Below are 24,106 nucleotides of genomic sequence, written 5' to 3'. Positions count from 1 at the left end.
TAGGCAGTACAAATACACACATTTTAAGACTTTGGCGGCGGGTTTCGAGGCTAGCGGTGTTTTGCTTCGCTCTTCTATTGACTGACACTTGCTTTTCGGTGTATTGTAATCATCTCACTGCGGGAGATCATCTCTGTGCTCATGCTTTCCCTCGGGGGACACCTTTTGGGTCGGTGAGCTAGTTTACAGTAGATAACATCGCTTGGCATTTACATGCGCCAGCACGGAAGAGCAAGACGGCGAGCACCTGTCACCGGCGTCCTCAGAGCTGCTCGGATTTGTGTCGGGGGCTCTTCTCGGTGCATTATGGGACACCACGACGGGAAGGTAATATGCTCGCGCACATTCTCGTCATATATTATTCCAGAAGAACAGATGAGTGCAATCTGTCAGGGTGGCTGGCTTTAATGTCGCTCCCCTTAATGTCTTTTTGGCGAGAGACGGCGTATTCAAAACAACCAACCAAAAAAAAAAAACAAACAACCTGTGCCCGCTGAGGTAAATCCAAGGAAAACAGTCAGCGGTTTCTCATCAATAAAACCGCAGGGTAATTAGGGAAAGCACTTGAAAGCCAATTTGTGACTTGACAAATGATCAATCTTCATCTGCGCGGCAACCACCGTCGCGTGAAGCGGCAACGCTGACAAATTTGGTGACAAATAGGCTCATGCGTGGAACCGGGGGAGAAACGTTTCTCTCCTTTTTATATAAACTCCAGAGACGCTGTCGGTGAACTGTAGGAGCTCCGTAGTTGCTGTTATTTAAACCCTGTTGTGATATCAGAGCCATTGTCTCGTATGACCCCCTTCTTGCTGCATAGGCTCAATAGTCTGAGAAACCGCATCTGTACAAAGTCCTGAGTCTTCGTCGCTGTATAAATTCTAAGGCGAGCTTCACACCGCAGGCAACCCTATACGACATGTAGATGCTTCATTTATTCCGTGCGGCAATGACGTGATGTCATCTTTAGTGGTGTCTCGACGAAGTGAAATCGAAAGGCCTCCAAAATATTTCTACCTCCTCTCACGTCGCTCCTCTGTAAATAGAAGATGATAAAAAGATGAGCCCCACCACGTCCGCGGGCCCCCTTCACGCTGGGCCACATTTACTCCCGTAAACTCGAACTTGTGGGTGACGTCGTCTCTTCTTCGGTGCATGCGAGTCACTTCAGGGACGGATATTTTCACACACCATTCCAGAGACCATGTATTAGCTCTCTAGTTGGTGAACAAGTCTTTCGTCAAAATAAGATGGACAGAGCAGAGGCGGTTATTTACACCTGTCCTCATGGCCCGCAATCTCAGATTTTTAAAATAATAGACTTATGGAAGGAAAATCATTTTAGCCTGGCAATGTTTTTATTTCCCTCGGCTGCCAGTTCCCTCACAGAGCAAATGAATGATTAATTACGTATTTGTTTTATTCCACGCAATATTTTACAGCCTTTCCGGTGGCCACCTCATCTGCATCACAGTGAAAAATCACACAGCGCCGGCGCATCCATCGCCACTGATCTCACGCTGTCTCTGAAATCTTATTAATTAGTTTGCTTTACGACAGAGGCGTTCCCAGATTGAAGAAGCATCTCATAAACCGTCTCGGTGCTGTCGCGGCTAATACGGGAGCAACAATCATATAATCCTCATATGTCACGTTCACGACAAAAAACATCACAGAGGCTCCCTCCCCGCCCGCCTCCCTTTTTGAAATAATTCCGCTGCCAGGTAAAACTGGAAGAACTGTGACCATGAGCAAATTAGTTGGCGCTTTAAAATCGGCCATTGATCTCTGAGCTGAATTGATTGGTTGCTGACCAGCCGGGGGGGAATTTAATTATCAAGTGTGCTGCTTGTTCAGCCACATCTTGTGAAGGTCAAGGTGCCACCACAGCCATTTTTTTAAAAGTAGCAACCATGTCGAGAGAGCGTGGTGGGGGGTGGGATGGTGAGATATGGAATCAAGTCCAAATGAAGTTAGCGACGGATGGTCGTCGAGTTCTTCTGTTACTTCCCGGCAATTGTGAGTGGCGGCCCATTACCACGTCTTTCCGCACATGGCTGAGAGCTGTGCGATTATCATTCTCGGAATTCAGATTTACATTGGGTTATTCGCTCAACCGGACCCTTGAGAGTTGATGCATCGAGGTGATTACCTCCAACGAGCGGCTAATGTTTTGGTGTTTTCCACCGAGCGCTACCACTGAGATGTTTTTCTGTTGATCAGTTTCTGGACAACAGTGTGCTCTTGAATTGAGTGTCCTTTTGATTTCAAGGGGAGTGTTTGTCCGGGGGAGGGAGGGAGGGAGGGGGGTGGGAGGAGGAATCCAATAAGATAATTCAATATATTAATTCTAGGCGAGCGGTGATGAACGGGCTGCAGCACTGCTGGAAAAGTTGGAAGGTGTGCCAGATGGATTCCTCATTTCAGGGAAATTGGAGCATCAGGAGCTAATTGATCTATGCGCATTTGGCTGCAGGGGGCACCGAAGAGTCTCTTCAGATTGAAACATTCATCTCACACACACACGCACACACACACACACACACACACACACACACATACACGAGTCATTTGGTCAAGCTCTGGCTATAATGGAGCTCGGATAACTTTCTTGGAGTTTGGTGCTTTATGGCGAGTCCAACTTCAGCAAAAGACCCCCAATGAAGAAAACCCATTGTCAGTCTATTTGTACTTCAACCGTGGTAGCAATCGGTCAAGATCTCAATGACTAGTTTGTTTTTGAGGATGTTAATTGAGAAGCATGCTCCAGTTGCATGCAATGACAAAACTTGATTTTTTTTCTTAAGTTACTGGTTCACGTTTGCTCAGAATTGGACAAAATGAACCGATTACGGCAGCTGGCAGAAATGGACAAAAGCAAATATTTATCGTCAATTTGGCAGCGGCATATGAATTTGAATGTAGCCATCAGCTTTTGAAGGACCTGCGGAAAGGGCAAAAACGGTCACAAAGTGGTCGCTTCAAACCGAAATGGCAACAACGCTCCTGTGTCTTTTTTTGTGAGTCTACTCGTGACAGAAATGGCGACCAAATTTAACGTTAAACCGGATTTTAGGGCTACATTAAAAAAAACCAACAAAAAAACAAAACACTTATTTATTTATTTGTTTTATTGGGTTGAGTAGAATTCGCTCACGCCCACTGTCACGGCCAGATGTGACTTGGCACATGGGATGAACGCATGGGCGGGCTTGGCATTGAGTAACTGAAAGCTCTCAAAGTGGCGAATCATTTGGCCTAAAAAGAGCCCTGCTAATAACGGCGACCAGATGCAGTGTAAAACTCAGACAAAGATAGTTGCGCAGCATCCCTGATGTCTACCTGTCTCCCCCAAATAACTTCAGTCTCCCTTCATCTTCCTCGTGGCTGGCATTGAGAATTCAAATCGGGAGAACAAGACTCCCGATTCTTATGAAGTTTTTTGGAAATAAAGAGGGACACTGATAGAGGCTGGCCCACAGGGGGAGAAGATGGGAATTGATTGACAAAGCGAGTGGCGGCACCAGAATGGAAATTCAATCCCCTTGAATGAACCTGAATGGAGGAGGAGTCGGCGCATGAATAGGGCCGCTTTAAGACAGGCGACGGAGAAAACAAGCCCTCCCTTGTCCTGTCTGCTTGATTTCCTGAAGCAGACATCCTCCCTCCTTTATTTCTTATTCAACACGATCCACTCCGTGCAGCTTCCACTTTTTCTTCACCGTCTCCTCTCGTCTTTGCTAATCCACTCTGCAAGAAAACAAAACAAAACTGTAATCTGCAAACAGCACAAGATGGCCATTATTTACAACATACCGCCGGGCTGTTTTGTGAAACGCATATCAAATCTGGCTGTGTCATGTAAACTGCAGGGGAAGAAAAAAATAAACCAAAACGGCAAACACAGAATAGATGAATCAATGTTCACAGCAGCATGCTTGATCGAGTCTGCTGTTTTGTCCTCAAACAGGCTCCTTTCAAAACTGAAAATGAAGAAAATTGGAAACTTAGCTTGTATTTTCTTATTATTTTTATATATCAGTATATATATATATATATATAAAGTGTGTGTTGATCATTAGGTTTGTAATGTTGATTGCATGGAACTCTCCCGTTTTTGATGTCCCGAAAGTATTTTTCACTCAAATATTTCTTGTCCTTCCATTGTACTGATAATATAAATGATACAAAAACACGCTAACCTCCAGCGCAGGTTGTTTGTACACTTGACCGTGTTTATAAGTGACAATTAACAATGTAAGTGATGCTAATCCCCTTTGTATTTTCCCTTGGTCAGGACTATTTTATTGCTGCTTATATTAACGATGAAACTAGACAATTTTGCATGTCACCATAAGACTTGGCGCCTCACCTTTTATGACGGGTTGTTTTTGGGACTCCACTTATACTGGAGGAAAAGTGTCAACCATAGCCGCAGTATTTTCATCATACTTGCTTTGACCTTTGACACGCATGCACTTTGTCAGCTGGAAAATAGATATTCACATTCTCTCTCTCTCTCTCTCTCTCTCTCTCTCTCTATTCCGTCCTGCAGCTGCCCAATTCTATTAAGCTTTGATCTGTATTTATGAATATGGTTCTCAAAGTTAGATGGCCTCCATCTAGTTGTCCTGCAGGTCCGCAAATGATTTGTTCGTCCTTTGGATGGCATTGAAAGGCCCCGCCTACATCTGACAACAGTCCTCAAAGGAGCAGGGAGAGCACTATTTGGAAGCCAATGTGGCATATTTACTGCGGGATGTGTGCCCTTGGTGTATCGCTGCTTCTCGATGTGAAAATAATGGTCAGAGATATCTATTTAACACACCGTTTGGACTCGATGCGTATATTATTATTACAACGGTCGACACGGAATTGGGTGAACATCTTATTTCCAGAGGCGGGTTTCGTCAGCCCGGTGGGTCCGTCAGTGCCAGCGCTCTCGCGACCCTGATAAGGATAAGCGAGACAGAGAATAAATGGATGGATGTTTGAGAGAAATGAATTCAGTCTTGTCATATTTGAGAGGCTTCCATGATACTCCAAAGCACACCTCCTCCCGCATAAGTGTAAAAATCTTGCCTTACTTTTGTATTACTTTTCCTAGATTTTTAAACAATCTCCTTGGCAACCAGAGACAAAGGAAACTCTCTAAGGAAACTTATAAAACCACATGGAATTGGTATCTTATTGTCATTCTATATTTTAAAATAGCCTACTTACCTACCAATGTTAGGTTGGAGTTAAAAGTGTGTTGCTATTCGCCAATAACAAGACGAACGGACCCATGGAGTTTGCTCAAGGCTAGCGAGAGATCATTTAGCAATTTCAGTGCGTCTGTTGCCCTAAATCAAGTCTAATTATAAACACAGATCACTCCAATTATTACTGTATTTTGCCTAATGCTAACATGACTATTGCTAACTTTGAAGGAACCACATTCCCCGTAATACACTCTCATCAACGGCCTAATATTTTTTCCCGTATTTTTTTCATGGGTTTTATAGTATACTTTCTTACTGTGTGTGTAAAACTATATGAAATAAATGTGTTCTCTATTTATCACAGATATTCACCCATTGCAGCGATCTTGGAACGTGTCCCTTGCGATAAACGAGTTTGTTGTCCCCCCGCCCGCCACCTTATTTCCCATTTGGTTTTAATCTTAAAAATACAAACAAATCTTGTCTCACAGGCTCGCTAGCTCCAAATCTTTTGATATTAGTGGCTCTGTTAACTAAATCGGCGTCCGTTTTACCTGCCAGTAAAGCAAGGTTTAAGGAGTCACGCTGTACAACTATCTGCAGAAAACGCGGCATGGGATGAACACCATTTCATGGCGGCGGGTGGCATAAAGATCTTAATGTGCCGACGGAATCGTGTCTGTGGAAATAAGATGGAGGATTTATTCTCATCCTGTGACCAAATGAATGTAAATGTACTCACAGCAGGAGGGTTTGAGGATTCGAGAGAGAAATGACGCGCTAGGTATCAAAAATTTCAAAGCCCGCGGGTGGACCACGGTACGGCTTGCAAATCCGTCATCACTTACAGAATGCATCGTCGTTGTGCAAACCATCGAAACCGGTCTGATCGGTATGCATGAACATCGTCCCAATGCTGTGTCAACGAAAGAAAAAAAACATCGGGTGAGGAGGGAGGTTGCGCCAGCACGTCTCTGCCAGGTGCTCAGTGGGTTGTGAGCAGATGCGTCGTCATGGTGAGGAGGCGACGCGTTGTCTTTACACAACTTTCGCATCTTTCCGCGCACTGAACGGAGCAAACGCAGCAGGATTTCCAAAGACGCGTCGGTTGATCATGGAAAGCTGAACTCGTAGAGAACGATGCCCCTCAAATGGAAGAATGTGAGGACTTTGACTGCATTGCCACTTTGGTTTGGCGATGTCGGATTACGCCACGGAAGGCTTCGCAGTCTGACTCGTTACCGGTGATCTCTCTCTCTCTTGAGCAAGTCTCATCTCATTGGTCTCATCGTTATTTACACCACTCATTTTTTTTTCAAAAGGTTCACAGAGCTGAGATCACAGTTTTATCCCCTGGGCGATTGCTTTTAGTTGGAGATATCTAGGGTGATACCAGTCTTGGAACTCATATTTGACATCTTGTATTTCTTCAATACGATCTTGGTCAATGAACTAGAATTGACTCCACAGAATACTGGAGGCCTTTATATTTATTTCATCTGAAAAGAAATCTCAAGAAAAGCCAATATCGGTCACTACAAAATGCAATTTTATCTTCTTTTGCGGCGCGGTAGGAGTAGTATCGTATGTGAAGAACCTGAATTACTTCATGGTGTACAATAAATCCAAGAATGGGCTTTACAACCATTTTACTCCTCACGAAGAATATTGCTAGTATTGCTAGCATCGGTGTTTTTTTTTTTAATCCACTTGTGAGGGTAAGGGAAGTTACGCATTTTTAAACAGCAGTACGAGTCATCTCAAGAGTGATGCGCGAGCTCGTTTTAAGTGCGCCAGTGATATTTAACGTTAGGTATCGAGTTGTCCATCATCTATTTAGTGGGCCCATTACATTTAGTCTGCTCTTTTACAATGTTATTGTCTAATAAAGCGTGAAATAGGAAAGATTTCACACAGTCACACTCGATAGCGCTCCGTCGGCCATCTCCCCCCCCTCCCGCGGCCAAGGGGCACGGCTCTTTCAACGCAATTCCAATATTTTTTTCAGTAATTTCTTTTATCGTTAACTAAGCATCTTAATTTAACTTGCGACAGAATATGAAAGCAAAAGTCCGCAGAATGAGAATGTGTCGTATTTTAATGTTCCGAGGAGCAAGATTTTGTTCATGTTGTTCTCATAGATTTTTTTTTTTTTTTTTTTTGTGAGTTGAGGACAGGCCTGACAATTTTGTCCTTAATAATTTATAGAATGCATGCTAATGTTTGGTATGATGAGTTGTTGGCATGTTGAGAGCAATCATAGAGTCCTGGAGGCTGTCTTGAGCAGTTTCCTTGCTGCTCGGTGAACATTTCATATTTTTCCACACAACCCGTCAGTAGTGATTGAAACGCCATTGACGGTACGCCCCGAGATGGATCAGAGCAATGTCTGAACCGAAGGACCCGAGCGTGGAAGCGTTCTTATTTTTCTTAGAGCCCCTTGGGCAATTAACCTCATCGAGTATATGGCTGAAATTGTCATCTAATGACTGTCTTTCTCTTCACACTCCCTCCCCTTCTTTCCTTTATTCTTTTCTCTCCCATCAGGTCTCCACATAATGGAGCGAGAATGAACAGAGAGCGGCTGAAAAAAAAGCATGAACTGGAGGTTTATTGAGGTCATCTGCTTCCTGTTTATATGGGACCATATAACAGTTCAGTCTTCCCGCCAGGACCCATTGGCCACTGAGCAACATGTTGCCAAGCAGTATGACTGGCTCATCTCCGACCGCGGACCGTTCCACCACTCACGCAGTTATCTGTCCTTTGTGGATAGATTCCGCCAAGGATTCACGACCAGATATAAAATTTATAGGTGAGTGTTCGCTGACGCCGCGCACTATTTTCGGATGGCACTCGCAAAAAGCTGCATGTACATTTTTAACCTACCAACGATGCATTTTTTATTGTCGCGTGTTGTCACTCCTCATTAGATATTGATGAGGCTGTTGCTTGCTTACTTTGAATGCGAAACAAAAAAAAACCCCTTATTTTATTATTAGTATTTTTTTTGATGAGCAGAATCACAATTTGGCAAGTCGCTCGACTTTACCGCACCGAAACACCCTCCATAAATAGAGGGCATTTATAGCTGTAGTTTTATAGCCCTTAAGTCCAAAAGCTCCTCGTCGCATTTCATTGCATAGCCTCTTACGCAACCCACTCACACCCACATCCACATGCTGGTGATGATGGCAAGGTGCAAAGCAGCTCGTCAGGAGCTCTTCAGGCTTCCAAGTCTTGCACAAGGACACTTGGACTGTGTCGCAGGAAGCATAACTTTGTAATTGCCAAACGGTCGCGCTGACCTCCAGAGCCGACCAGCCCTTGTGAAAGAAACGACAAATGCTTTCATAGCCATGTTGGAACAATGATCAGAGATAAGCGTTCGCACTAATGCGCTCACACTCACACCTATGGACAATTTAGAGTGTTCTATTAACCTGCAATGCATGTTTTGAGAATGTGGGATAAAACCGGAGTACCCGGAGAAAACCCACACAAGCACAGAGAGAAACATGCAACGCCCATGAAAATCGATGCCCCCTCTTATAGGTTTTGAATTGTCTCGACATGCCGCAAGATGTTGGCAAAGCATAACGTTGTGTGAATGAAGTGCTTCAACTCACTTAACATTGTTCCGTGCCACCAAGGTCCCACAACAATTGCCGTAAAACAAAACTTCTATTGCTTTGGCCTGTAAACATAAACAGCAAATAGGTGAGTTTTTAATGCTAGAACCAGATAATTGTTTAAAAAAAATAATAATCAGGGAATATTTCAAATTGCAAATCCCTGAATATGCGAGGCCTCGCTGACCTTCATCGAGGATTTTCTACTTGATTCATCTTGCGATTTTCCTCGCATCCTCCAACTCAGAACTGCAGAAAAACCTGAGTCACAGGATACAATGCAACTCAATCATCTCACGTTGCTTATGACTGTTCCCCTCCCGGGTTTGTTGTATTTCGCTCCTCTCTTGGAGAGTCGCCACAGCGCCTGCCTGCTTGCTCCCCTTTGGGTTTTTGTACCCCTGCTATTGTCACATGTGACGGTAAACAATACATTTGCATAATATGTTTCTCAACTTGAGCGGGGATTGTTTCGCCCGGGATGGGATTCTCAGAGGCGAGACTTGTGAGCCGACGTTCGACAGACAGGGTGCAGAGTGCTGCATGGGTTTATTAAAACACAGAATGTGTTTGCACGGAGGCAGACTCTGGGGGAAGTTGCTACGCCGTGGTGTCGGCTTCTCCTCCCGACAAACCATTTGTAGTTTTAAATTCAGCCATCAGCGCAAGGTATGACTTCCCTGTTCACAAGTCAATGAAATGAAAACGGGTTGGATTTTCTCATCTGTCAAAGCAACGTATTGTTTAATCTTGAGCGGCAAAAGGAGTAGAAGACTTATCGATCAAACTAGAAAACGTGACATGCTTCGTAATTGGCTTTGAAAGCTATGAGATGCCGTCGCAGAGTGCCAACCTCCGTCCAGGATGTGACTGCTCAAAAAAATAAATAAAATAAACGATTTGTTTATTTATCCTTGTGCATACGAGGATGCCATTGCTGGTTCACGGAATAAGAAGGGACTATATTATTTTATAACCGCGAATAAATTTGGAACGCCATGTTGGTTTTCATTTTTCAGTTGTTTGTTAGCTAGCGGAAATAGAAGCAAGCAGCTGGCTTGAGCACACGTTCCAGTCTGCTCTTACACATCCACTTGCAAGCGAGATAACCAACGGCAAGCCTCACCAATCAGAATGCTTAGGCTCCGCCCCCCGGTCATTCCGGTAAATCGAGCCGGACTTGCCATTGGCCCAGCAGTCTATGGGGCTATCGGGCTGACTCACTCGCATTAGGTAATCCCCCTCACCCAATTAGCTAATGTGGGCAAGACAAGATATAGGATGCGTCTCGCACCCCGTTGCGCCGTGTGACTGCCGTGAGCAAGCGCACAGCCACCGTGGAGACAAATTGCAGTGAGCACTCTAAGCCGGCCAACCCACCGGCACAAATTGACTAGTGGGCGCCGGTTGTGTGTTGGAGTAGCAGATCAGCGCATCTTCAAGCAGCCATGTGGAAGCAAAGGAGCGACATCAGCTGCTGGAGTGTTTTGTCGGAATGAAGCCTCAACCACAACGCTCACCCCTAATGCGCTTCTCCTCTAAGCACCAATGAGCACTGAACAGCTTTGTAAATTTCCTCGGAGACTCCGTCGGCCTCTGCGATTTAGAGGTGGAAATTGGTCGAATCAGATTTGCAGTGGGACACTCTTATTTTCTTTCATTTTTCCCCTTGCCGCCTCATATCACACGCGATTAGCCTCGAGGAACAGTGCACGGACAATGCCAACCTGATCAGCGACAAACAAATCTGGCCCATCTCTCATAACATGGGCACGGCGCCTAATTCCGTAGATAAACACGGCTTGAGGAGGTGCCAGCTTCTTGCCTCGTTCTCTCAAAAGGTCAGCGAGCATGGGAAGGCGGGGCGCGAGAATCCACAAGGCAGCAATTACTCTCTCCCCTTGCACTTAAGAGTCTCCAAAAGAAATGATGCCGACTTCAAGTCATCATTAATGCTGTTTACCGTCATCTTGAAGATGCTGAGCACATCTGGTGAAAAGCAGGGGTTGGCGCGCGGTTTCACACGGTTTCTTGTGTGTGCTTCAGGGCTTTCCGTCTGATCCGGGACCCCAAAAATTTGTAAATCTTTGCCAGGATAGAGGTTTTACAAAATAGTGTGGGTTTACAGGACTGCTAAAACTCTAATAATAAAAGCAATTATCACTGCAACGTTAGAAACTAATATTCAGGCTAATTGGCCTATTCCCATAAATTTCCCATGACTTGTGACAAGCAGCAGACCCACGACGGATATGTAGCATGAAGCTCATTACAGAGCATGAAAATGCCAATCAAAATCACGGGATAGAATAACTTTGAACAAGACTATAGTTGCTTATGTGCAAGCAATTTTCATTCCATAATTTGGCGTAGCGAAGATAAATACGATAAGGAGGGATTTGCAAGTGTCTGAAAGTGGTGCGGTAAAATATGCATTGGCCCAGTTTTCCATCTTAAATGAGCTTTTTCCTCCGAGTAGAATAAATTCCTCCTTCTTTACGGCATCGTTGGAAACAGTGTGCCTTTAAATAAAGTGAAAGATTGGTTGCTTTATTGGATACCTGATATCTTTTATGCTTCTCCGCAGGTCATTACGCCGCCGGCATATTTAGCAGATTGGACGGGAGACGTTTCAAAAAGAGCAATCAATCAGAAGTGTGCGTTTTCATAAATATTTTCCATGTCTGAATAACATCCTCCACCTCGCGTCTTTGATTACAGTACAATGCCAAATTGAGGCCTTCAGAATGCATTAATGGCCGGCGGATTTGCATTTATATTGGATTTTGGCGTGGAGCATACGAGAACCTGAGATGGAACAAACAAAGAGCATCATATGAAACACATTGGTCGTCCGTAATGGAGCACAAGCGAGAGAATGAGTGATGCCGGTCTGAGCAAAACGGGCTGTTGCGATTGAGCTGCTAACAGAATCGAGCATCGGTACGCATGCGGTGTCGGGAGCTTGCCGTAGGGAGAGACAAATCACAGAACTATTCATCAAAAGTCAATACTAGGTAAAGTACTGTAAAATTCAGCCCGCTGAGCGTTCCTGTTTTTGGTTTAGATGCCGCACATATTAGACACACAGTTCCTTTGCTGCCTGCTCGAGGGCGCACACCTTACCCGGACATTGGCGGTAGCGTGACACAGGAAGTAGGCTTTCTAGGCTACATGCTGTACTAAGGCATCAGCTTTGCAAACAATCGTATAAAATTATATAATGAGGATGATGACGAGGATACTCAAAAATACCCCTAAAGCAACTCAGTCCTGCAGACTTAATTACTGGATCATAGTGACAATCAAAAACCCAAAGCCAGTGGTAACCAATTAGCATAAATCGTCGGTCAAAGTGTTAAGCTGCTCATTTGCACATTGTTGGCCGCGGGTGAGTCGCTGTGTGCGACTTTATCACCGCAGACGTGTCACGAAGACGCAAGTCTACACAAATAGCCCTCTTCTGGGAGTTTCCGCGCTTGTATGATTTTTGAGCCACAAAGTGTGCAATATTTACATAAAATGTAAAAAGAATAAAAAAATCCAGACGCGTATGTGGCAAATGTACTGTACATGAATAATAAATACTATATATACACACGAGTATATGTTAAACTGCACACAAATAGATCATATATTTTCTGAACAGAGTGGATGTGTACAACATTAAGAGTAGCTGGTAATACCGTACTGGATACCATTAAATAAATAACCACGACACTATTGGCGACTAAAAAAAAAAAAGAAGTCAATGGGGCGATTCCTGTAGGCCGGCCACTGTTTCGTGTTTTCTCTATTGTGGATAATGGCTCTCACAAAGAAGTCCTAAGCTTTAGGAATACCCCTGTCACATTGCATGTACAGTATTTGAAATGTACCTCCCTATTCCCGGGTGCTTGATTCAATATGTCGTGACAAATGCCGTCATGCAAGCGCATTATGCATTGCGCTAACAGAAAATGTCCTCGGCGTAGTTAATTATGACTAATCAGTCTGCAGATGGGCCTTGAATGAATGAGCCGCACTTGTCATTTGCATTTGAAAACTTTCAACCTTGTTCTTCACTTTCAACTTTTTCCATCAAACGCACTTGAACATTTCCTCTTTTTTATGCTTGTATTTTTTTTTTCATGGCTCACTACCACCAAGGTCCACCATTTGTCTCGACTCGGCGTCTCCCATTAGCTGGGATGAGCGATCCGTAATTGGAAAGCTGATTTGATGGAGTCTGCAATTTTGCGGCGGCCATGTTTAATTCAGCAGGTGTACTACCGTGGTCGCCGTGGCTAGAGAAAGCGACAGAGAAGCGGGCGAGGTGACAGGAAGTCAGGATGGATGAAAATGGAGTGAGGAACACAAAAAGGGAGCGGTGGAGGGGGCGGGGGGTGTCCAAGGAAGCCATTAGGGGAGGAGACAGGAAGGTGTTAAGTGTGTGTGTGTGCGTGGTACACTAATTGATGGACACATGAAAGCAGGTCTGCTGTATTTAGTATCAAACAGATGAAAGCTGGCGGTGAGGTCACGCACAGTGTGAGGAAAGAGAGGTTCACCCACACAACATTCACACTGTTTTGTTGAGGGTTTTTTTTTTCTATTTACATTTTTTAAATTATTTTATGAAAGCTGTCATTTCGTCCTGGCTTTGTTTAGAAGATCACATTTGCCGTCTTGTGTAACAAGTTGAGTCATTTTTGGACAAGCACACAACGGGAGTATTTTTAGAAGAGATAATGGCTGCTTTCAGCGAAGAGGGTGAACCGCAGTCAGCCAGTCACAATCAACACAAGAAATGATGAAAAAGAGATTCCATTTTCGAGACTGCTTCTCCTCAGTGGGCTTGCGGGTGAGCAGGAGTCCATCTCAGCTGGTGGGGGGGTGTTACTTGGACTCTCTTAAGTAGTTTTGGGGGACCCGGTGAAGCGGATTGTAACTGTAAACAATTCTGTTTTTGATCACGAGGCGCTTCGGACAATAGCTGCGCCTTCGTTGTGTCCTGCATTTCTTGTGCTCCCCTCTGTGAATGAACTCAACATGTCTTTTTTTTTTTTTGTCCTTATCTGCTGCGCTATCTGTGCCACTTTGCTTTGGTGGGCAAAAAGCCCCAGCTGGAGGCCGACTAATCGTCAGCAAGCAAGAGGGCCGGCCAATTAGCGACGAAACAGGGGGAGGCGTGAAGGGAAGTGCCGGGGTTAAGCGGCGACTAATTCACCGCGTGGGTTGCTGCCACCTTCCCACGAGACGTTGGCAATCTCCACAAGAGCAACAGAGCACTCAGAGGAGGAGACGTCGCTTCTCGCCGCCGTCGTTGTCTCACATTAGCCGCTTAATCTGTCTAATATAGTGAAAGAGCATCTGAAATGTTCACGTAATAATATTTTTGAAAAAGCTGTCACGCTGGCCCTGACGTTAATGGAGTTTGTGTCAGGCGCTGACACTTTAATCCGCAGCCACGGAAGTCGCCCATTGAATTCCGTCATTCCCAGTTTACATTTCCATATTTAAATGCTATATATGGCCTTGTGAGCTTGTTAACTGCCTGTTGGAGGTTTTGTGTTAAAGGAGGAGCAGTTATGTGAATCAATTACTTTATTGGAGGAGCAATTCTTTTTTAACCCTATACTGTATATATATATATATATGTATTTGGTCGAGCAACCTCAACTCAGTAGCACAACTGCTTCAGAGTCATGAATAATAATGCGGCGGCCGTACATGAAATGCTACAAGGCGGGGAGAATCTTGAGCTGCATTTTCCATGCATGAAAATTGTAGATGTGTATCATATGCACAGTGAAAACAACGAATGGCGGTCCTACAAGAAAGGCTTTGCCACGTAGGCCGTTTAAGTACATGTTACACTACGGGCATTCCCCCCCATCGGCTCAATCCATAATTGCCATTCTTAGGTGTCGTAGGTCCATGTAAATAACTCCTCTTCCCCCCTCTCCTCCCAGAAAATACAGCAACAACATGCGCCACACCATTATATGACATGAATATCATTTATTTTCCGCTAAACATGTTCTTCGTTATCCTTGCATTTTCCTTTTCTCACCTCAGCGAACAAAAAGCCGGCCGCGCATCCTTCAGCTCGGCGCGGCAGCTGGTAAACGCATTCAGCTTGATCGCACTTGAAAGTGAACGCTGTGTTTACAGCACGAGGCAACATGCTGCACTCTGTATTCCCAACATAAAGAAGCCAGCATAACAATGTCCGACATTTTCGTTGTTTTGTCGAGAGTACAAGCGACTCAGATGTTCTGTGGGAGGTTCGGAGTATGAACTTTTATTATTATGATTATTTTTTTTTTCCTGTTGGCGTACGTCGCAGAAAACCAGAAACGAGGCAAACTGGCTGGTGGTTACGTAAAAAAAAAAAAAAAAAGGTGGAGCCCAAAAATGCTCAATATTTGTAAGTTTGTAAGTGAGGGATTGGTACTGTAGGTCTTGTGCTTTTCAAAACTTGAAAAGAAATGAGAAGAAATAGTCAACGGCTCGCGCACAGAATATCCGCACATATTTACTTGGTTGCTTAATTTCGCACCTAATGGGTGGGCAGGCATGCCAGAGGCCCACCCGCTTGTATGCAAACAATTCAAAAGTAACATTTTGTTCATTCAATTTGATAACATTTGGATATATTTCTTGCCTTGTTGGAAAGGTTCACGCGGTTTTATTTGTGAATCCGTGAAATGAGATTTGCTTATTGTGGCCAACTTCAGCCTTAATTTCAATGTACGTCGGGAGACCAACTTGAATTTTTGAACACAGAATAATGCTCACGTACAAAAAAAACAAATGCATTGGAATTATAAATGTTTGGCCAACAGTAGCGCTTAAATGTATTCCAGAATGGCAGAGAAGGGCTTAATGTGTATCCAGCATCCTCTCTACAGTGACTTTGAGACCCCAAAATGTGTTTTTAATGTTCTGACGTCGGGGCCATTTATATTCATGAAGGCAGACGATGTTAGCAATTTATTGCGTGTGTGTGTTGGAAGCGCAGACAAAAAATTTTGTCGACCTGCTGTGCCTCATCAAACCATATTCGGGTCAAACTGGCCAAAGATGCATTTCTAGGGAGCCTCTAACTTTGAGAAAAGAAAAGCAACGCAACTGAATAATTTAAATGAGATTTTTTTTTTTTTAAATTCTCTCAAGAAAGTATATGTTGCATATAAAAAGAGATTTTTATCAAGCCAAAGAGAACACGCAGCCTGTTATCTCGCGGCCATTTGTTCTGTTCTCCGGGGGCTCGCACAACAGAGACCTGCTAAGTGGCTCGAGCAAGACACGACATGGATCTCATTTTCAAACGTGAAAGCTGCGAAGCAGTCGTGATCTTGTACATTTACACCGACCGCGTGTTCTTGATGACAGTACGAGCATGCTATGTATATGTATTATTCGAGTGCACGGCAACCATTATGGGAAATCCTACATCGACACAAAACATACGTGGTTTGGGGTAGATTTAAAAGGAGGAGAAAATGCTGTCATTGTTTAATCCGCCTCGTCGACAACGCGGCGTCAACAAATATGTGCCGATCTGTGCTGCCAACAAATCTCATTTCAGCTCTGCTTACCTTTTAGATTTCAAGTCAAGTCAAGTCAAGTCAACAGTATTTATAGAGCACTTTCAAACAGCCATCGCTGCATACAAAGTGCTGTACATGGAGCAATTTAACATGCACAATAAACAGTAAGACAAATCGGTAATAAAGGCGGTAGAAAGCACCAAACAGTAAAACCAAGAACAAATCTAAGTCATGCTGAGTCGAATGCCAAAGAATACAAGTGAGTTTTGAGGAGGGTTTTGAAGATGGGCAGCGAGGAGGCTTGCCGAATGTTTAGTGGGAGGTCATTCCAGAGAGAGGGACCAGCAACAGAAAAGGCTCGATCCCCTCTGAGCCTCAGTTTAGTTCTTGGTACTTCTAATAAAGTCTGGTCCACAGACCTGAGGCGCCGGGCAGGTGTGTAGGGGCGGATGAGCTCAGAGAGGTAAGGTGGCGCGAGATTATTCAGAGATTTGAAAACAAATAAGAGGATCTTGAAAATAACTCTAAAATGAATGGGGAGCCAGTGAAGGGATGCCAGAGTAGGAGTTATGTGCTCCCTCTTACGAGTACCAGTCAAGAGGCGAGCGGCGGCATTCTGGACCAGCTGAAGGCGCTTAATGGAGGACTGGCTGACTCCAAAGTAAAGGGCATTGCAGTAATCGAGCCGGGATGTGACAAAGGCATGAATTACCATCTCAAAGTGTTCATGTGAGAGGAGAGGTTTTATTTTGGCCAGCTGTCTAAGGTGAAAGAAGCTGGATTTAACAACGGCACCAATTTGCCGATCGAGTTTGAAATCACTGTCCAGTTTAAGGCCCAAGTTTGAGACTGTTGACTTAAGATAAGGAGACAGGGGGCCCAAGTCTACAGGAAGATTTGACATAATGTCGCAGATAGTTTCGTCCAGTCATGGCACGGAAGCGGCTCCGGATCATAACTGAGGTGAGCAAGCAAGTCAGGGGTCAATAAACTCGATGCAGGGGTGATAATGACCTAGATTTAAAAAAATAATAATAATAAAAAAAATAAAAAGAAAATGACTTGCTTGCTCAATTGTGCAGGTATGTCTGAAACCCTTCCACAATTATGATCATAAATTATTCTATACACGTTTCAATACAACCCCCCCCCCCCCCCCCCCGCATAAACTCTTGCAGCATTGCTTCTTTGACCTTTAGGTAATGAGACACAATGTAGACAGATGTAAGGCCACGCGCGATATTGCCTGTCACTCCGATTGCCTGCTGCAATGTTTACTGATGCCGGCACTTGCTTCGCTTGTAACACCTCTACGATGAAAATACATGAATAAAAACTCTATGGCTGCCTTTTTTTGGGGGGGGGGGGCAGAATGACAGCGCCGAAGTAAAAATATATAAATCAAGCCCAAGCAAACAGCTCAGGTCAAGCGAAATAATACCTGACCTCTCTCGCTCTGTTTGTGTCTTCCTATTGTTCCCCCGCCCACCCCCTTGCGCACTGTAGCGTGTGATTAAGATGCATTCTATAATATTTGGAACACTTCTGGCCAGATGAATTTCACGGGGGGGATTTCACAAAGGCATTTCAATTGCGTCTCTGTCTGTGTGATTTATGGCTGGACTTTGCCTCCTTATTAACATGAAAAAATGCCCCCCCCCCCCCCCCGCCCTCCACACCCCCCACCCACCGTTTCTACCACATAATACCTTGGCAGGAACTAGAGTTCGAGGGGTCGACGATTACGGCCGTCTATTCCGAAGGAGTCTCTGTTATTACTGCCCTCCAGGGAACGTTAACACAGAAAATTGCAATATAAAGTATAATAACGCGATGTTCAAAAGAAAAAAAGAGCGCCAGATGTTGGCTTGCTTCATCCGCTGTAATTTAGTGAGACAAAAGAGATGTATAATGCAGATTACGAAAACATCTGCTCGGCTGGGAGGCGCTTGACTTCTTTGCAACATTTGACTCTGTGACTGGATCAGCTCCACAGCCACTGTATGAAAATGAGTCAGATGTGCAATCAACCACTGCGAAGGCTGCAATTAAAATCTGTGGAACAAAAAAACAACCCCAAAACAAAACAAAAAACAATGTTAGTTCTGCGCACTCAGAGCAAGATTATTTATTTTTTTAACAAAGGGAATAACAATTTATATAAAAAATGTAGAGTAAAGTTCAAAACAAGATCATAGGATTAACTTTATATCGATGTTGTTATGAATTAAAATTGATAAAAAATACCACACGCAGCGTGCCAATGAAGAAATCAGATTGCAGCATGCTTTTTACTGGGCATGTTACCGATACGATCTCAAAAGGCCAATATTACCATTTAAATGCTTCATTTTTGATCATCCTGGGGGCAGTGTGACAGAGGGCTCTGTTGAATCATGGAAATCATGTGCGGTCCGCGGCGTGTGTCTGCACCGGAGGTGCTTTACAACCACCGTTGCTCACTTCACAGCCAAACGCAGGCCAGTGGCGCTACAAAGGGAAGTCTGTGTCACTGTGGGAGTGATCATAACCAACATCAGCCATGGCCAATCAAAGTGACGCCTCTCATGCGGAGCTCTAATCGTGAACTGGAAGCAGGTGTTCAAAACATCTGCGCTGTGCAGTGGCAATTTGGAGGCCCCCCCCCCGCCCCACACTTTTCAAATGAGTAAACATATTGACTGCTTCTATACCATCATGAGTTATTTCATCAATAAAGACCTTGAGAGAAGAAATGCGTGTGCCATACCACAAGCTGCAAGCCACTCATCAGCAAAAAAAAAAAAGTGCAAATGAGCCACATAGATGAGCCACAATAGTTTTGGAAAGAAAAGAAAACATTTTATGGACTTTGAGACCAAGATTAACCTCGGCCAAAGGGACAAAAAGGCAAAAGTCTGAAGAAAGAAAGGAGCTGCTGATGATCCGAAACACGCAAGCTCTTCGACGAAGCGCGGCGGAGATAATGTCATCGCTCGGTTTGCATGGCCGCTTTTGGACAGCGCTCGCGGGATGTAACTCGTGATGGTCGCGGCCGAATGCATTTTGAAGTCCACAAAACCATTTTGTTTGGCAATTTACAGAGAATTGCATCGAAACTTAATTGCGAGAAGCTTCATCGCGCAACAAGACAATGACCCAAAACATCCCGCCAACACAACGAAGGACTGCATCAGCGGGGGGAAAGTGGAAGATCTTTGATTAGCGGACCGTTCAGCTAATTGAGCATTCATTTTTACCTCATGTAGAAGAGATCGAAGGGAGAGACGCCCAGAAACAAAGAAGAACCGAAAGAGGCTACAGTTAAAGAGCATTGCAAATGAAAAGTGCAACAGTCTGGTGGTTTGATGCAGTTCTTGCACGTTATGGTCGTGCTAACAAATCTTCCACGCTATTCACTTTAAGTTCAGAATTTCCCGTTCCAATCAGTTTGCTCCATTGAAAAGTCGGGTGGCTTAAAAAAAATAATAAAAATAATACCCCGGCTCTCTGCTTTGTTGTTGATCAAGCCTGCAAGTCTCTTGCTGTTGTCCTTCACCCACTGATCAAAAAACATACAAAATGTACCAATGGAGGCGCCACCAGGCCATCAGACAAATTTATCCTAATTGCCTTTGGAGAGCCGAAAAAAATATTAATAAAAATATCCAATCACATCAGAACATCAGAATCATTTTTATTGGCCGTGTATGTAAAAACAACACAAGAAATTTGTCTCCGGTAGTACAGGCTACTGTAATATTGCAATAACAAGCAACTGCGATCAACAAAGGCATGACTTTTTTTTTTTTCCTTCCAAGTGACCAGTAGCAGTAATTGTAGGACCACTTTAGGTGTGCAATTATACCAAAAGTCCTTGAGCGCTTTAAAAGTGTCTGGTGCTGTGGAATATTGATCAACAGCAATTGTCCAACTATGTCGAGAGCTGGAGCTACAACGATCAAGGCAGTCATACCATAGCGTTCCACGGAGGTGTGTAAAAAAAAAAAAAAAAATGCAAAGAGCCAAAAAGAGGTTTGAGCGACTGTTAAGGGAGCGAATGGCGAGAGGGAAGAAGCTGTTTGAATGTGTGCTGCTTTTGGTGCGCGTGGTTCGGTAGCGCTTGCTTTGAAGGGAGGAGGTGCAAGAGGTGGTGGGCAGGATGTGGTGGGGTGGTCCAGGAGGATTTTCCGTGGCCTTGTCTTGGATCTTGCGGTGTGCCAATCACCTCAGAAAGACCAAGAAACTGAACAGAACAGAAAGACAAAGAAAATGTATCTTGTGAGATTGAGAGTGAGGACACGTTTTTTTTCTTAATTAAATGTGAAAAAAGCACATAAAGCCAAAATAAATCAACTTAGCGACTTTTGGAATAAGTGTTGCACACACACACACACACACACACACACACACACACACACACACACACACACACACACACACAAAGACTCAGAAAGACAAAGAAAAAGCTTAAGCATGTTAAAATAGCAAACTAATCAGCATTGTCATTTGGACACTGGGTAATGAAAAAAGCCAAAGGAAAAAAAAAATATGTGCAGCGTTAAACAGTCAGTGAGTTAGCAGCCTCTTTTAGATTCTCTGTGGCCCACACACACAAAAAAAATCACACACAGAAAGTCAAAGCAAAACATCCACAGTTCGATGGCCACAAGTTGGCATGATCTTTTGTATCAAGTGGCACCGAAAAAAGACACAGAAAGAGCACAATTTGTGCACTCATCGAGTCAATGGCATCTTTTGTTTCAAGTGTCACAAAAAGCGACAGAACACCCCCCCCCCACCCTCCAAAAAAGAGAAAAATGTGAAGGGTTAGCCTGCGTCATCTAGATCAAGTGTCGCAAAAAGAAGAGACATAGAAAGCCAAGAGGCAAGCAGAAATTTAGTGTCATCTTTTATTTTTCCCAAAAAGTGTTGAGGGGGTTGGGGTGGGGGCAAAGAATAGGCACTCAGAGCTCGGTTGCCACCCACGTATTTAACAGCATCTTCCCGTTTCAGTGTCACAAGAAAAAGTGAGCAAAGAAAAATGTGCAGAGTGAGGCGGTGGGTTAGTTGATGGTGTCATCTTTTGGAGGGTCACAAAAAAAGTAAAAGAAAAAGCAAAACAAAAAAGAAATTTGGACTATTGTTTCCAGACAGTCGTCAAAAAACAAAAAGCTACATAAAGCAAAAGAACAAGCAAAAAAGAAACATTCTTTTGCATTATTAGGACATTTTAAATGGACGTCGCCATCTTTCAGCAGTCGCACTTATCAGATGTGCCGTTAAAACCTTTTCATGTAAAAATAGTCTGACAAGTGATGAGACTGTTGATCGTCGCTAATTATCTCTGCCGTAGTCACGCAAATCTGACATGCATACTGTACTTAATGCTCCTTGGCATGTCGAAAGTCCCTTTTCTCCCCACAGAAGCGTTTTGTCAATGTGGCAGTCCACTTTTTTTTTTCTTTCTTTCTGCACGCGAGACGACAGCCCGAGCCGACTTTGTCGTTCTTGTGTCCGCCTCTCGCGGCATTTTGAAGTATTAGTCAAGTCATCCTGAACAAATAGGTAGTGGAACAAATGGCTTCAAATGAAAGGTTCATCCCTCATCAAAAGCATGAAACCCGACGCTGTCATTTGCGACAGGAAGCGTCGTCGTTTTTCACCACGCTGGCGCGATACCCATACAACACGCGGCCGACTCCATTAGGGCTTACGTTTCATTAAGCTTCGCTTAAGTGAATTCCGCATTTTGTCCTCCATGTGTGTCATGCAAAACAAATATATGCGGCTTTTCTTCTTTTGTCTGTGCCCCCCCCCCCCCCGAAAGTACAAGTCCCAGGTAACGTCGTAGTAGGACTAGCTTGCCCACTGTAGCTTTTTTTCTGTTTTTCATGCAAAGGCACAATTAAGAGAGCGCGCTGAGTCAATGTGTTTTATTTTTTTCTTTTCCTCTTTACTGAATTGAAATATTATTTTGGGTAAAGCGCAAGAAGAGGCTGATTCGGCGTGGCCCACTGAAGTGAATGGAAATGCAATTCATTCGTTGCAGCCCCAGAAGGAACTGATTTGATTCTATTGGTAGCCGTGTGCTGTTGAAACTAAATATACGGTAGTCCAATACAGAAATAAGTGAAAGCATACTTTATTATAAAGAAATAATGCAAATCACTGTATGCAAAACGTATTTGTCCTTTCACATATAGTAAAGTCATTTTTGCGGATTGTTTTCCATTGTGGGGCGTGGCAACATTTTAGGGTTGCGGTAGATTTAATTATTCTTTTTGTTGAAATTGTAACAAAAACTTAGACCAGATATTTGTGTCTATCTCTAACGATACCAAAATGATATTCGTATGGGTTGAGCGCAAACTAAGAATAAAAAGAAAAATATCAATCCAAAAGGATGTCAAAAGTCAATTTTTTTTAATTTTTTTTTTTACTTGACAGCCATCAACGTTAACAAAGTCGGCAATACATAAAAATTGACATTTACATTGTACTGCAACTGTGCTTTCATGAGAAATAACAATTTCATGCGACAGCAGTTGGTCGGCAGTTGCAGTCAGGTCGATGCAGGTCATCTGATTCATTTGTGAAAACTACAAAAACATGTCCCTCATCCCAAAACAGCAGAAACCACTCGTGAAGAAATCAACATCAATTCCAAACTTGAGTGTGACAAACATTTGAACAATTTCACTGCAAGAAAATCTCCAACCAATTAAAAAGGGAAAATGGCTCAGCAGGACTCAAAGACAACATGTTTCTGGAGGCCCAAAAGCAGACATCAGAAAACGAGTCAAGAGCCTTTGAGGGGAAGGGTATTAAAAAAAAAAAATCTTCCTGTTTACTCGCTGTAATAAAAATATCAAAGTGCTTATTTTGGACAGTTCCAACCTGGGCTTCATTAGACTGAGCACTGGATCAACAACGTTTTTACTCGAGGAAAACAACAAACGTTTATGATGGGGGGCGGGGGGGGGAGCAAACAAAAATGTGACATACCGCTATAAACCTTATGAGGGTTATCAGAACTCTACCGACTTTTATTTGAAGCCGACAAGATGTCGTCACAAAAGCCGACGGTGTCACAGTCTGCATTTAAAAAAAAAAGAGAAAAAAGGATGAGTTAAAAGAAGCTGCGCATGAACAAAGTATCCCACAAAATAAAATTCTCGGTGCTGTGCAAGTACGAATACACACGTCGAGATCTGGGTGGTGTTCACAAAGCTGTTTCGAAAAAAAATTAATACAAGCATGATAATTGATTCAAGGATAAAGAATGATTTCGATTGTGCGGTAGTAAAGATATCAGAGTACATATTCCGATTTTTTTGGGGCGTATTGACGTAAGTACACGGATTATCAGCGCCTCTGCAAACGGACACAATGCAATAGACGAATGCAAGAGAGAGCCGACACTTGTTTACTGCCGTTCGCTCATGATCCAAAATGCTAACATTATTTGAAGCATCCGAACGTCGCTGGCTAAGCTAACAGGACTCGCCACAAGGAGAGGCACGACTGCTCCATTCTTAACAAGAACAACATCAGCTGTGAGAACTTGCTATACATCCACGCTAACCTCTGCTATGACAGCATGACGGTGCCTAAAAACGTTGGAATTCAAACAATGATTCAGAAAATTCTTTTTGAGATCCGCTATAAAATGTTTTCATCCATAGGCGCTCTAAAAAAAATTGCCCATTTATAATGCAGACCCAAATGTACGTTTTTCCATTCAATCTTT

At 43.6% G+C, this 24,106-nt stretch overlaps 1 protein-coding gene across 1 annotated transcript in view; it reads left to right on the top strand.

Moving 5' to 3' along the window:
* Window positions 1-24,106, top strand: part of brinp1 (bone morphogenetic protein/retinoic acid inducible neural-specific 1) — an 85,708-nt gene that overhangs the window by 16,090 nt on the left and 45,512 nt on the right. The window contains exon 2 of the mRNA XM_086135712.1: window positions 7,752-8,019. Within this exon, the coding sequence (XP_085991838.1) occupies window positions 7,802-8,019 (218 nt within the window). The 5' untranslated portion in view covers window positions 7,752-7,801. The remainder of the gene's footprint in view (window positions 1-7,751; window positions 8,020-24,106) is intronic.

The sequence above is a fragment of the Hippocampus guttulatus genome, chromosome 17 (genome assembly GCF_054856545.1).
Source record: "Hippocampus guttulatus isolate MCC_2025c chromosome 17, RoL_Hgut_1.0, whole genome shotgun sequence".
NCBI classification, from domain to species: domain Eukaryota; kingdom Metazoa; phylum Chordata; class Actinopteri; order Syngnathiformes; family Syngnathidae; genus Hippocampus; species Hippocampus guttulatus.
This window is presented reverse-complemented; position numbering and strand designations above follow the sequence as displayed.